Genomic DNA, 12,251 nt, shown 5'->3' with positions numbered 1-12,251 from the left:
GAGTGTGTGTGTGTGTGTGTGTGTGTGTGTGTGTGTGTGTGTGTGTGTGTGTGTGTGTGTGTGTGTGTGTGTGTGGGTGTGTGGTTGTGTGTGTGCGTGCAATGTATGTGATATAAACAGGTACATATAAAAATCAAAAGGTGTAAGGAACACAAGAAGGAAAGAGTAAAGAAAGAAAATGACAGGTAGGAGAAAAAAGGATACATCATAACAATCATTCTATACACGGTGACTACACCCAANTGTGTGCCTTGGCAGTCTCAGTTTAACACTAATACCCCAGAAAACAAATGATCATCATCAGTGCACCTGCGTAAAAACTCAGACAAGCTACGTAGGTCTGCCTAAATGTCCTCTCTGTTACCATCCAGGTAAATTACTCTGGGCTGGTTGTTTTCTTGTTTTTCTTCGGAGAGTAATTGATTCCATTAAGCCAGGCATGCTGGAGGAATTCATTATGCTGATTAGTGTGGCGCAGGTTGTTTGGATAGAGGTTTGGAGATCATAGTGAGGCATGGTGATGAAACAGAGAGCTCATTTGTCACATTGCTTCACAGTCAGATGCCTTGATCATTGTTGTAACTGAAGAACTATAGCTATGACCCAGACATTATACTTTTCAGTCAGGACATACAGAGTGGCACCAATGTCCTTACTCAAAGCTACCAGAAAAGCAGATATATGCTAAAAAGATAAATAGTTATCAGGCTCTGGTTTTGTTCAGCTTAAGTTGGCTTTAGGCTATAGTTTGTCACACCTTCTAACTCCAGAGGAACCCCTTACCCAGGACTGTGTGGTCATAACACAGACCAGCGTTTTTTAAAGTGCAACAGGTCCATCTGGTGGAGAAATCTGAAACTATTTGCAACCAACGATAGGTTCAGAATTGTTCAAGTCTTGGGAATGCTGTTAAGCTGTATAGGAACGTCAGTTTGGAAAAGTGTTTGCTCACTGTAATCGTTTATCCTATTGCTACACACCCTAATATGTATTATATTACATGTATGTAAGGACAAAATAAAGTCTGTATTGTTTTTTTTAATTGGTCTCGCATGCAATGTGGGGGCACTGGCCAGAGGCTAGTTGATGCTGCAGTGGATTGCTGTAAACATTGCAGACTGGAAAACACTTGCAACACACAAAAGTGATATTCCTTTGTCAACTATGTTTTATGTTGCTCTATACATGTACAAGTAGAGAATATTATTTTCATGTAAACCAGACCTTTGTCATTTAAGACGGACTGCATGCTGCCTCTTGCTGTCACTTTGACATGAATCTAATGGTCCAATCAAATGACTCAATACAATGGCCCAATCAAATGACTTGATTTAATGGTAAAATTAAATGGGCCGATATAACAATCTAATAACTATATTCAATGGGCAAAATCAAATGGTGAGATTACTTTACTTTAGTGCGACTGTGGCTCTGAGGGAGTGTGGTTGTCTTTCAACCAGAAGGTTGTGGGTTCGATCCCAGCCCATGCAGTCAACATGTCAATGTATCCTTGGGCAAGATACTTAACCCTGAGTTGCTCCCGATGGCATGGCCAACGGAGTGTGAATGTGTGTGAATGTTAGGTCCTAGAGTAAGGTACACTGCTCTGTATGAATGGGTGAATGACATGTAGTATGTAAAGTGCTTTGAGGGGTCTTAAAGACTGGATAAAGCGCTATATAAGTACAGTCCATTTACTTTGGTCCAATCAAATTACTCGATTCAATTGACCAATGAAATGACTTGATCCAATGAAATGGGCCGATCAAATGAGTTTCTTCAGCATTCCAAAAAGTAGATTACTCCGATGGGCAGGGCCGTCACCCCCTACAGGCAGATCATGCAGGCTGCATCGGGCCTCACATTGCGCAGGGGGCCTCGCGTAGGGGGCCTCGGCTTATGAACTCGGCTTGTGCGCAGTTCTCAGCGCAGTTCCCCGCGCACAGATATAAGTCAAATGTCAAACTTTTGCCAATTGCCATATTAAAATATCAGCTGTAATTCACGACATGAAGAAGGCAGTCTCTGCATAGCATATAGGCTAATGGAGATGCAGTTATTTCCAGCATTCTTTATTTACCATTCATTCAAGTATGTTATGCCTTTTATCTGCTAATGTACAGGAGGAAGAGTGATAAACTGTCTGTCTATTTGGCTTACATAACAGTTAAAGTTTACAACCTAAAAAACATGGAGCATTTTTTCCCCTTTTATTCATTTTTATGTCAATTTGCACATTTCATGGTGATGCTCAGCCTCTCCCCTTAACTCCTAACAGTCATCATCATGTCAACCACAACACAGAGAAATACTGATAGAAATGTGTGTGTAGTTGTTGATACTTTGCTGACAGAGGGAACTACATTTGAATACAGATTTAAGAAATATCAGTTTTTGAGCATTTTCATAAGCATGTTTTGTCTTGACTATATTACAACTATATTATAATAAAAATAATATAGTATTTATATTATTGATTGATATGATTACGATTATTAGTAGAAGTAGTTTATTTGCATTAATTATATTTGAATCTTTTTGAGGCTAGTATTTGGCAGGAAATGCAGACGTATTCACCTGTAAACGCATACTGAACGACATACATGCACATTTACCATTTACCTCACTGTATACAAAAGTAACTGTGTTGATAATAATAATAAACAGGAATTATATTTGCAAAGTAGCCTAGGGACTGCTCTGACCTGCTAGTGCCACACAAAAGCAAGACAGGGGATCTTCAGTCCTTCTTTTTCCTCACAATAAACTGTAGGTGACGCGGGCAATTCTTCAAATTCAGCTGGTCAAACACCAAATCAGGTGCAGCTGGGCCAAAGCAGCAATAGCACGGATCATTCTCTTGGAATTTCATAGAAAGAAAGCGATGACATGAGTGAGACAGAGATTGGAGAGAAGTGATTGAGCAGTGTGATCAGCTGCTTGGTTGTGATCTAAGGCTCAACATACGAAAGAGAGGTGGAGGGAGATGGAGAGATGAGGCTGGGGGATTGGATCAGAGCTACCCTGGCCCTCCTCCAGCTCCATCCCAAGCACAATCTGGATAGTAGGCTAGTTATATTTTTATTCCTGTGAACAAACCACTCCTACAGGATGAGAGGTGAGTGCATCTCAGAACTGGATGCTGCTCAGGTTTCATGTTAGCCAGCATTTGATTTCACTCCCAGTTCTTCAAAGGCTTCAATATGCATTTTTTTCCCCCGTTGGATCCAGGGGCAGACATATCCCTTTCATCAGGAGGTGCTTTTCTCTGACAGCACAGATTAGTGAGAGGCGAATGCATTTAGAAATGCCAGGCTCATTTTCCTTGCTCACACACTGAGCCTTTACCATGCTCTGCATTAAGAAATGGTTCATTCAAGGTCTTCTATCTGTTGTCCCATTAAATTCAGCATATGGTAATGAACTCCAATGCCAACAGCTCCATGTCGAAGAACATCAACCCTAAATCTATTTGATCTCTATTCTCCAGTCAGTGTCATTTAAGGTATGGATAGGATACGGGGAGAAGCTGATACATGTAGATAGACAGACAGGGGAGGTAATGCAGGTTCAGCTCAGGTTGGTGCTGACAGCATGGTGCTGGGTGACAGAAGCCCTTTGGGCTCTCTCTGCTGGAGTGTGGATCCTCAGTCTCAGCCCCGGAGTTCCTGTAAATCCTGCCTTCTGCTGTTTACACTCGGGCTGAAGCTGGTGTTACAGGAGGGGCCCGCTCCCTCCATCTGGAGGAAGCGGGCCCACAGCGTTTTCCTTCCTGGTGAAGAAACTCCTCAATTTGTGTGTCGGAATTTCATTCATTCATTTACTGTAATGTAAAAATCTTAACATCTTTTTTATTTTTTTTTATTTTGCAACAACAAAAACGATGTCGCTAGAATGGCATAACAAAGAGGACATTACCAAAGGGTACAATCATCTCATGCCAAATGCTCACTAATTTTAAGATGATTTCAAATGACAAATTGGTGCTAAAGAGGCCAAGAGTAAGAGGAGTTCAACCCACAGTGTGATTCTAACTTCTACATGCTTCTGGTCGATTCCCAGAGGGAGCAATCATTCGTTGTGTAGGGACTGTGAGAGCATCAGAATACAGTCTTAGGCCTTCGGTGATGTAACATCAGGGTAACAGAGGATGAAGGCAAACACACCCTTAAACATAACAGTGTTTCATGACTGTTGTGTCAGTGCTATCATGTGAGGTTTTTTTTTCCAAGTATGTTTTGAAAATTGTGATTTTTAGAATATTTAAAGATGTCAGATGTCCGACCACAAGAGGGCATAACATGATATGAATTTACAGTGTAAACACAAGACGTTGAGATTTAACATTGCTTATAATTCATATAATAAAAGTGCACTGACGTCAGTAGATTGTTTTCCAACAAGTCTTCATGTTTTCTTTCGTGGGAAAAAAATGTTGCCCTCCTCTGAATGGCACATTTCCTTTGAAGCTGCAGGCAGGGTGAGTGTACAGATCCATGTTGCGAGGTGGGAATACAGGCCAAGGATCCATGTTCATGGATGTGGGAAAAGGCATTGTCCTTGGGAAAGTGAGCGGTGTTGATAAGCCGCTGAGGGGTTCCTGGAATGGAAATGGGCTGAACCAATTGATCAGGAGAGTAAAACCCTGAGGCAGAGCAGGGTTGGTGCTGGGGTAAACTGCATGATGGTATCTCAATCATCAGACTACTAGGATACAATATATACAGGCCAAGGATCCATGTTCATGGATCTGGGAAAAGGCATTGTCCTTGGGAAAGTGAGCGGTGTTGATAATCCGCTGAGGGGTTCCTGAATGGAAATGGGCTGAACCAATTGATCAGGAGAGTAAAACCCTGAGGCAGAGCAGGGGTGGTGCTGGGGTGAACTGCGTGGTATCTCAATCATCAGACTATCCCCCCCCCCACGAGTCCAGTGACCAATTGCACAATGTAGATGTGTTTGATCAAATACAGTACATGCATGGACCATATCAGGGATATATAATGGCATTTATGGTAAATCAGTTCTACTCTAAATCATTGATGACTATTTGGCAAACTGTGGCGAAGTGTTTCACATTTTTACATGGACTGGAAGGCAGCCATTGGTTTCCATTAATTTATGTATGGTGGGAATCAATTTGAGACTTTCTTTGCTTGTGTAATCCATCACAGGCAACAACAACTGCAGTTGTTTAAGTCAGGGTTGTATTATATTTGTTTGGCTGAGTAGTGCACACACTGTTTAAACAAATCCATTGAAAAAAGTATTACTTCAAAAATGATCAGAATTGCACCTTGTTTGAAGAGAGCTAAAACTAGCAAACATACTGCAGATAACAATGGTGTTTAAATGTGTATTAACTAATGATATTTATAATACATAAAATGACTGTTATCACATGACTGGAGTTCCATACTTTCTACATTACGTGATGACAACTGAGCCAACTCAATTTGTTAATAGGGATTGTTAGATGCAATGAAAAGCGGGTTGACCTTGATTTCAAATAAGTTCTGTAAAACTACAAATGAAGGTTGAAAAACACATTTATGTTCGAATAATAATGATATAATCAAATTGCACAAGCCAAGCAGCACACAGACAAAATAGACAAAAGCATGTATGAACACCTGGATTCAGCAAACATACACAAACATATCTTTGCACTACACTTGCTCTTGAGTGAGATTATGCACTTTAAATCACACGTCTCTGTGTAACATCCACTGAGGACAGAAAGCCAGGGCTGAGGGTGTTGTCTTCTCTGACCAATCAGAGCGACTGAGCCTGTCCCTTACGCGATCTGACGTCAGGCAGATGACAGTGGATGAGGCAGAGTGGAACTGAGATCCAGAGGAAGGATGAAGCATGGTGATGAAGAGCTTAAGGAAGACATATATCAGATGACTTGAATAGGGTCTGTTGAGTGGGAGAAGAAGGAAGCAAAGGGTGGAGAGAGCTGTTGGCAGTAAGCAATAAAGGAAAACAATATACTGACAGATCATTGAAAGGAGAACACAAAGGGAAGACCATGCAACCCAGAGCCTGTTGGTAAGAGAGGACATGAGATGGAAGGAGATAAAGTGACAGATTCCCCTTAAGAGGTCCATTTCCACTCTGACACAGTTCGGAGGAGGTGTGAAGGTTGTGGCACAGTTGGCTGACGTCCCCTGTCTCTTTTCTTCCCCCCCCTTCTCCTCCTCAGATTGTCATTAGGTCCAGTCTAGCAACCACCTCTGTCCTCCTCTATGTCTCTGCCTGTGAAGAATGCTGTGGGCTTGGGAAATACATTTTGGGGATGAGAGGGAATATAGAGGGAAACACGACTTGGGGGGAAATTCTCATGGCATAGTGGTCTAAAAGAACCAACAGTGTGAGTTTGTGCATGACAGAAGCAAAACAATGCAGCGTGTGATGACTTTTTTATAGTTGGACAAGGTTCAGATTTATAAATGACTTTAAAGGCTTCAAACAACCCTGTAATTATTTATATAACACTTTTAAATAGACATTTATAAATAGATGATTGAGTTTTGACATGCCAGACAGAACAATTATGTAAAAATAGATATACAAAGGGTTTTGATATTGAATGACGCACTGATTATCAGCTTTTGATTACCTGAAAAACTTAACATCAAACTTAACATAAAAAAGGGGCTAACTGTGCTCTCCTGTGTCTGACACACTCACACGCACACACACACACACACACACACACACACACACACACACACACACACACACACACACACACACACACACAACAGCAGCAGCTCAAACCAATCAAACGATCGAAAAGCGTTGTTGTGAAACTCCTGGCAAGGTCCCCTTATCCATATGTCTACCAACAGTGCAGGAGGGGGCAGGCACATACATGCAAACAAACACACACACACACACACACACACACATACAGTCAGGGTCAAAGACAGAGCGCACAATTGAGGAACTACAGGTAGAGGCAGACGAGACAGTCCCTGCTGAAGTAGGACATCTATCCCCGCGAGGCATGATCACAGCAGCCTGCGGTGACATAATATGTGGCAGCAATGACTGATGAATGGGTAGCATTCAAGCATCCTTAGCAATGACACAACAGATGTTTGCCATAACACCATCCACAGTTTCAAATCCAGTTAATGTCCCTACCAAAACTCAGGCCCCGAATGGCGAATTTTCAGCCATCCTAACAATCAGAGGTGAATAAAAAAAGAAATACATCAAGCAAATTGAACCTCAGTGTCTGAGCAATGACATTTGGTGATACATCAGCAAATGATGTTAGTGTCAAGACGTATTCCCTCCACTCGGACCATAAAAGACATGGCCCACATTACTGGCCTTTTCGATTTCTGATGTTAAACAGCTCTTCAATACACTCAACAGGAGGTGCAACACCAGCAACAACTGAAGGGAACACTTGTTTTTGAGGCCAGTTTTACAAGGTAACCCTCTGTGACAGGAAGCTGAGAAAACGTACACTCAGACAGAAGTAAGCATGTCCATGGTGCTGAAATTCAGTGCTGATCTCCCTAATTATATTTAAACACTGACCGCTTTAGGGCACAAATACATTTGACATTTCTGCTACATCATGAACTATCCAGAACACTCAGGTCGTCTGGTTTCTGTCCATAGAGACAAAAAGAAACACGGGGAAGCAACGCTCAGTTTTGAATGCACTATATATGGAATAAACTCCCACAAATGCTGCAAATCTCTATCCTTTTAATCAAGGCTGAATACTTTTCTGTTTGCTGTTGCCTTTTATTAAATAACATACTCTTTCTGTTTTATAATGTGTTTATTTTGCTTTATGTCTTGCATTTCCTTGTTGCTGAAATGTGCTATACAAATGAATTGGCTTCACCTTGCCATGGAAAAAAATAAAACAATATAAACATTTTCATTTAATTTCCGGTACTATTCATGTTGCCAAAACCTTTTTTTTGGCAGAGGGACAGTGGCTGCACTATAGCTAATGGGACTGGTGTGAGAAGAGCACTTTTCTTCCTTAACAACACATTGCCTGCTCCTGCCCTGCCTTCAGCACACATTCATAACCATCTCTTGTCTTATTCCTAATATACAGACCATTAACATTAAGCAACCCTATCTTCAACCATACACGCTGACAATGATTAGTAACTCTAAGGAAGAGGATACATACTGTAATTTACTTTCAGCACCTTAAGAGCAACTACCTCCTGCCTCTGCCTCCCCCTCACTTGCTCTCTGTCACACATAGGGACTTTACATATAGGGCCATACTGTAATTCATGTGTTTGTTTTAAACTCACTGGCCAAACACAACAGGGCTGATAAGATGGGGGCCCATGCAGGTGCAGGAAACAGGTACATGATATTGTTAAACCTACAAGCTCAAAGCCTTGCTTGTTCAGCTGCTTTCCACTTGTTCAGAGAATCATGCCTGACTAGTTTCCACTAGTGTTTCAAAGTAATAATTTCCTTGACATTATTTACACCTGCTGGGCCATGTTATTTCAGGATTTGTGGTACATATTGTGGGTATCAATCTATTTGAATGATTATATATAAAAACTGATTAAAAAAAAAATGCACTGTTGTTCTGTTGAATGGACTCGAGTCTATCCTGCACCAAAAGCAAGATGTCGCCAAAAGTCGTTGGGTTTGTGCCCTGCAAAGACAATTTTTGGGGAATACTCATGAAGAGCAGAGGATAGCCTTAACACTTAGTGTCCGTGCTCACCCACCCACTCTCTCCCTCTCTCTCTGTCTCTCTCTCTGACTCCCTCTCTCTCTCTCCCTCCCTCCCTGTGTATGTGTGTTTCTGTGTGTGCGCATATAGGTAATAAGCTGCTCCGCCACTGCGCAACGATGGAGCTATCACAACGATGGAGATGACGCAAACCGACCCAGCTCTCCGAAAAAGTGTTTCAAGACGAACATGGCGGCAACTTAACCGCGGTCCAAGATGACAATGGCCAACGGGAGAAAGGATTCTAAGCGTTCCGCCCAGGTACCGGACAGAGTGCGTGCATCGACAGGGCTCTCTGCTCTCCTTTAAGTCAATCTGCAAACCGAACGGCGACACACGCGCAGCATCAGTACCGAGAGGCTCGCAACAGCTGGTCTCGCTGTGTCCCCTAAAAGACAACACACCCGGGGAGGGACGGTAGGGAGAGGGGGGCATGCGGTCAAAGAGGACGCCGTTTCCCCCCGGAGAGCCATGGAGAACCGGGATGCGGCAGCGCGAAGCTTAATCTGTGCGAGCGCGCTAATTGGATCGGAATAGCACCGATTGCTGCGGGCGCGATAGAGGAGCGCCCTGGACCGGCAGAGGCACGGTACCCCACCGCTACAGAGGAGAACCAACCGGAGTCCGTCTCCCCCAAGTCAATGAGTATTGTGGCAGAGCAGCCCCCGCGGTGGAGTCGGCCAGGGCAGCACTTTCCTAAAATATGACCAGGGGTGCTTGGATGCGTCGGCAGCATGATGAGGGCTTAAAATACTGGTTTGCACCCCGAGAGAACGAGAAGCCATTTACCGAGTCGGAGCGGGCCCAGAGATGGCGACTGTCGCTGGCCTCTCTGCTCTTCATCACCGTCCTGCTCTCTGATCACTTGTGGTTCTGTGCCGAGGCGAAACTCACGCGAACCCGAGACAAGCGGTCGGAAGAGGGGCTTGCAATTACGGACATGGGCGAGTACCCAAACTCCCTCCACCGACACCATATCCCAACATCACCTGACCCCGACCGTCTCGCCAGAGAGCAAGATGTTATTTTTCTAGGGAATTCTACCAAACCTCTGTGGCGAATGGACACCTGTCATCCAGACAGCTGGTCCAAAGAGTGCTTTACTTTCACGGACGCGGAGACCGTGTGCCTGGGCCTCTCCGTTGGAGGGGAAAAGGGGACACAGTTTTCGAATGTGAATCTGAGCGATTTGTACCTTTCTTTTTGTAATTCCTACTCACTTTTGGATTTGTTTCACGGGTTTACGAGTCCGGACGATTTGAATTGCTCCTTGGATATGGGGCAGGATGTGCTGGGATGCAGCAAGTGTGTCCGGGCTTATCAGCTTCTTGACCAGCAAGCAGAGGAGAACTACCGGGAGTTTGAGCTGCTGGTTGAGAAATACGAGACGGATGCATACTCTGTCAGGACGTGCATGGAGGAATGCAAGGTAGGTCGAGGCCACACACACACACACACACACACACACACACACACACACACACACACACACACACACACACACACACACACACACACACACACACACACACACACAAACACACACACACATCACACATAAACTAAACACCACACAAACATCTAGGGGGGCTGGTTCGCAGTCGCCATGGCAACCGTTGGGCATATCTGTCAGTATGTTGCCATTAGTTTTTTAGAGATCTACCAGTATACCTACCAGTGTCTTTACTGCATTATTTGGCATGTGAGTGTCAGGCTAAATGACAGCAACACTTGCACCACATGACAATGGTATGGAGGCTAGAGGACAGAGCAGCAGAATCTGAATCTTATAATTGTTTTTATTTCTCAGAATGAGTTATATTTTCTAGAACACTTTGTAAAATATGCCAGTGGAAGTGATGTTTGATATTTTGAGCAAGGGCTTGCACCACAGCTCTTTGAGATGAGGCGAGAGAGGGCTGTTGAGTGGTGCTCATTTCAATATCGTTAATAGCACACGAGTGATTTCTGCACATAATCCAGGCTTTGTATTGTCCCCAGTTTGCTTGTTGATTCAATAACATGGCAGCCTTAGATAGCACATATCTCAGGCTGTGGAGTACATGTTGAGCATGACCACAACAAATCCAGGTCTACATCATCGACAGACTAACACTTTTATGTGTGTAGCTCAAAGCATCAAGGCTCAGCAGTGTTAAACAAAGAAAATATACCTGTAGATAGTGACATGGGGGGATACACTGGTTGAATTATTCTTCAATCTGCTTCATTTGTTGTGCACTGGACTGTTGCAGAGGCTGTTTTCTTCAGAGACAGCTGCACATCCCTCTGTGACCACTGTCCATGGTTCTGAAAGAAGGCCCAGGAAAAGGCCTTTTAGTAGGACTTGCATGTTTCTTTAGCTGTGGACTTACATATGAACTATGTCCATTGTTTCAATTAGTCTGTCGGGTTATACAGTATTGTGTACTTTGCTGGACAGAGACCATGACCAACCTAATGTATTGAACAGAGCAACCACTTTTGTCATGAGTTTGTGGATGGTGTGTGAACCTCTCATAATCAATAAAAAGTATGGAATACGATAATGGTAATATGGAGTTTGGCCTGACAAGGACACAAGATTATGTTAGTCTGGCTTGTGCTGCTCCTGCTATAAATACAGTGCATGCATGCTTACACTGCAAGTACTGTATACTGTGTAGTTGTATTTATGCGTGGCAGATCAACTTTACAGCTGTACTGTAAAATACAGATTTGTATGTGTTTGATACTTAGCATAACCACTTTTCTTGTCCTTAACATTAAGGTTTTCTATTATCATACTGTAATGACAGCTGTTATACAAAAGGTCAAAAAGCCAGGGATGCTGCAGTATCACCACAAGAGCACTATAACAGGTCAAGGGATGCACCTAGGCAAGCAGGACATCTTCCATTTAAAACTGCCCTCATAATGATCCTGCAACCCAAACCCATTTTTACAAGATGGAAGTTGTACAAGGGCAGATGGTCAGGGTGCTGGGCTGTGAGTGCTGGTAATCCGTGTGTGTGTGTGTGTGTGTGTGTGTGTGTGTGTGTGTGTGTGTGTGTGTGTGTGTGTGTGTGTGTGAGGAAGGCCAGTTAGTCGGAGGATATACTGAGGATAAACCTTCACAATGGAATCATGTGCTGCTTGTATGTTCGATAATTGTGAGTCATAGCTTATTGTTAGGCATGTGTGCATGCATATATGTATTGGCTATGTGTATGTGCATGAATATTTTTCCCATGAACGTATATACACACTTTCCTCTTATGCTAGCTAATCACTAGTGTGCATTTTCACTCCTACTCTTTGCTAATATAATCAGACTCAGGCAGGGCTACAGCAGCATTTTAGCCCCTTTAGCTCAATCTGAATTGCTAATCTGCTCCAGTGTTCCTGTGACCTTTGTGAGAGAACAGCACCCCAGGCTTGCTTCACACAACCCTACTCCTTTAAGACCGACTCTGCTGGACAATAAAAAGACAGTAGAAAGCTTGAAACAATAACTATTGCTATT

At 43.2% G+C, this 12,251-nt stretch overlaps 1 protein-coding gene across 1 annotated transcript; it reads left to right on the top strand.

Moving 5' to 3' along the window:
• Nucleotides 1-8,852: 8,852 nt before the first annotated feature.
• On the top strand, nucleotides 8,853-11,663 carry LOC104963079 (transmembrane protein FAM155A). Its single transcript, XM_010791628.1, has 2 exons — nucleotides 8,853-10,175; nucleotides 11,559-11,663. Exons 1-2 carry the CDS (start codon nucleotides 9,450-9,452, stop codon nucleotides 11,661-11,663), a joined length of 831 nt encoding a protein of 276 aa, XP_010789930.1. The 5' UTR covers nucleotides 8,853-9,449.
• Nucleotides 11,664-12,251: the final 588 nt, after the last annotated feature.

This window comes from Notothenia coriiceps, unplaced genomic scaffold, assembly GCF_000735185.1.
Source record: "Notothenia coriiceps isolate Sejong01 unplaced genomic scaffold, NC01 NC01_scaffold00035603, whole genome shotgun sequence".
NCBI lineage: Eukaryota > Metazoa > Chordata > Actinopteri > Perciformes > Nototheniidae > Notothenia > Notothenia coriiceps.
The sequence above is the reverse complement of the archived record's forward strand: the minus strand, read 5'-3'. Positions and strand labels throughout refer to the sequence as shown.

Excerpts from the sequence above, each read along its gene's own strand:
- LOC104963079 (XM_010791628.1), top strand. The coding sequence starts at position 9,450 with ATGACCAGGGGTGCTTGGATGCGTCGGCAGCATGATGAGGGCTTAAAA. Across the intron at positions 10,176-11,558 it reads CGTGCATGGAGGAATGCAAG|GTCAAAAAGCCAGGGATGCT; the intron begins GTAGGTCGAGGC and ends GTTATACAAAAG.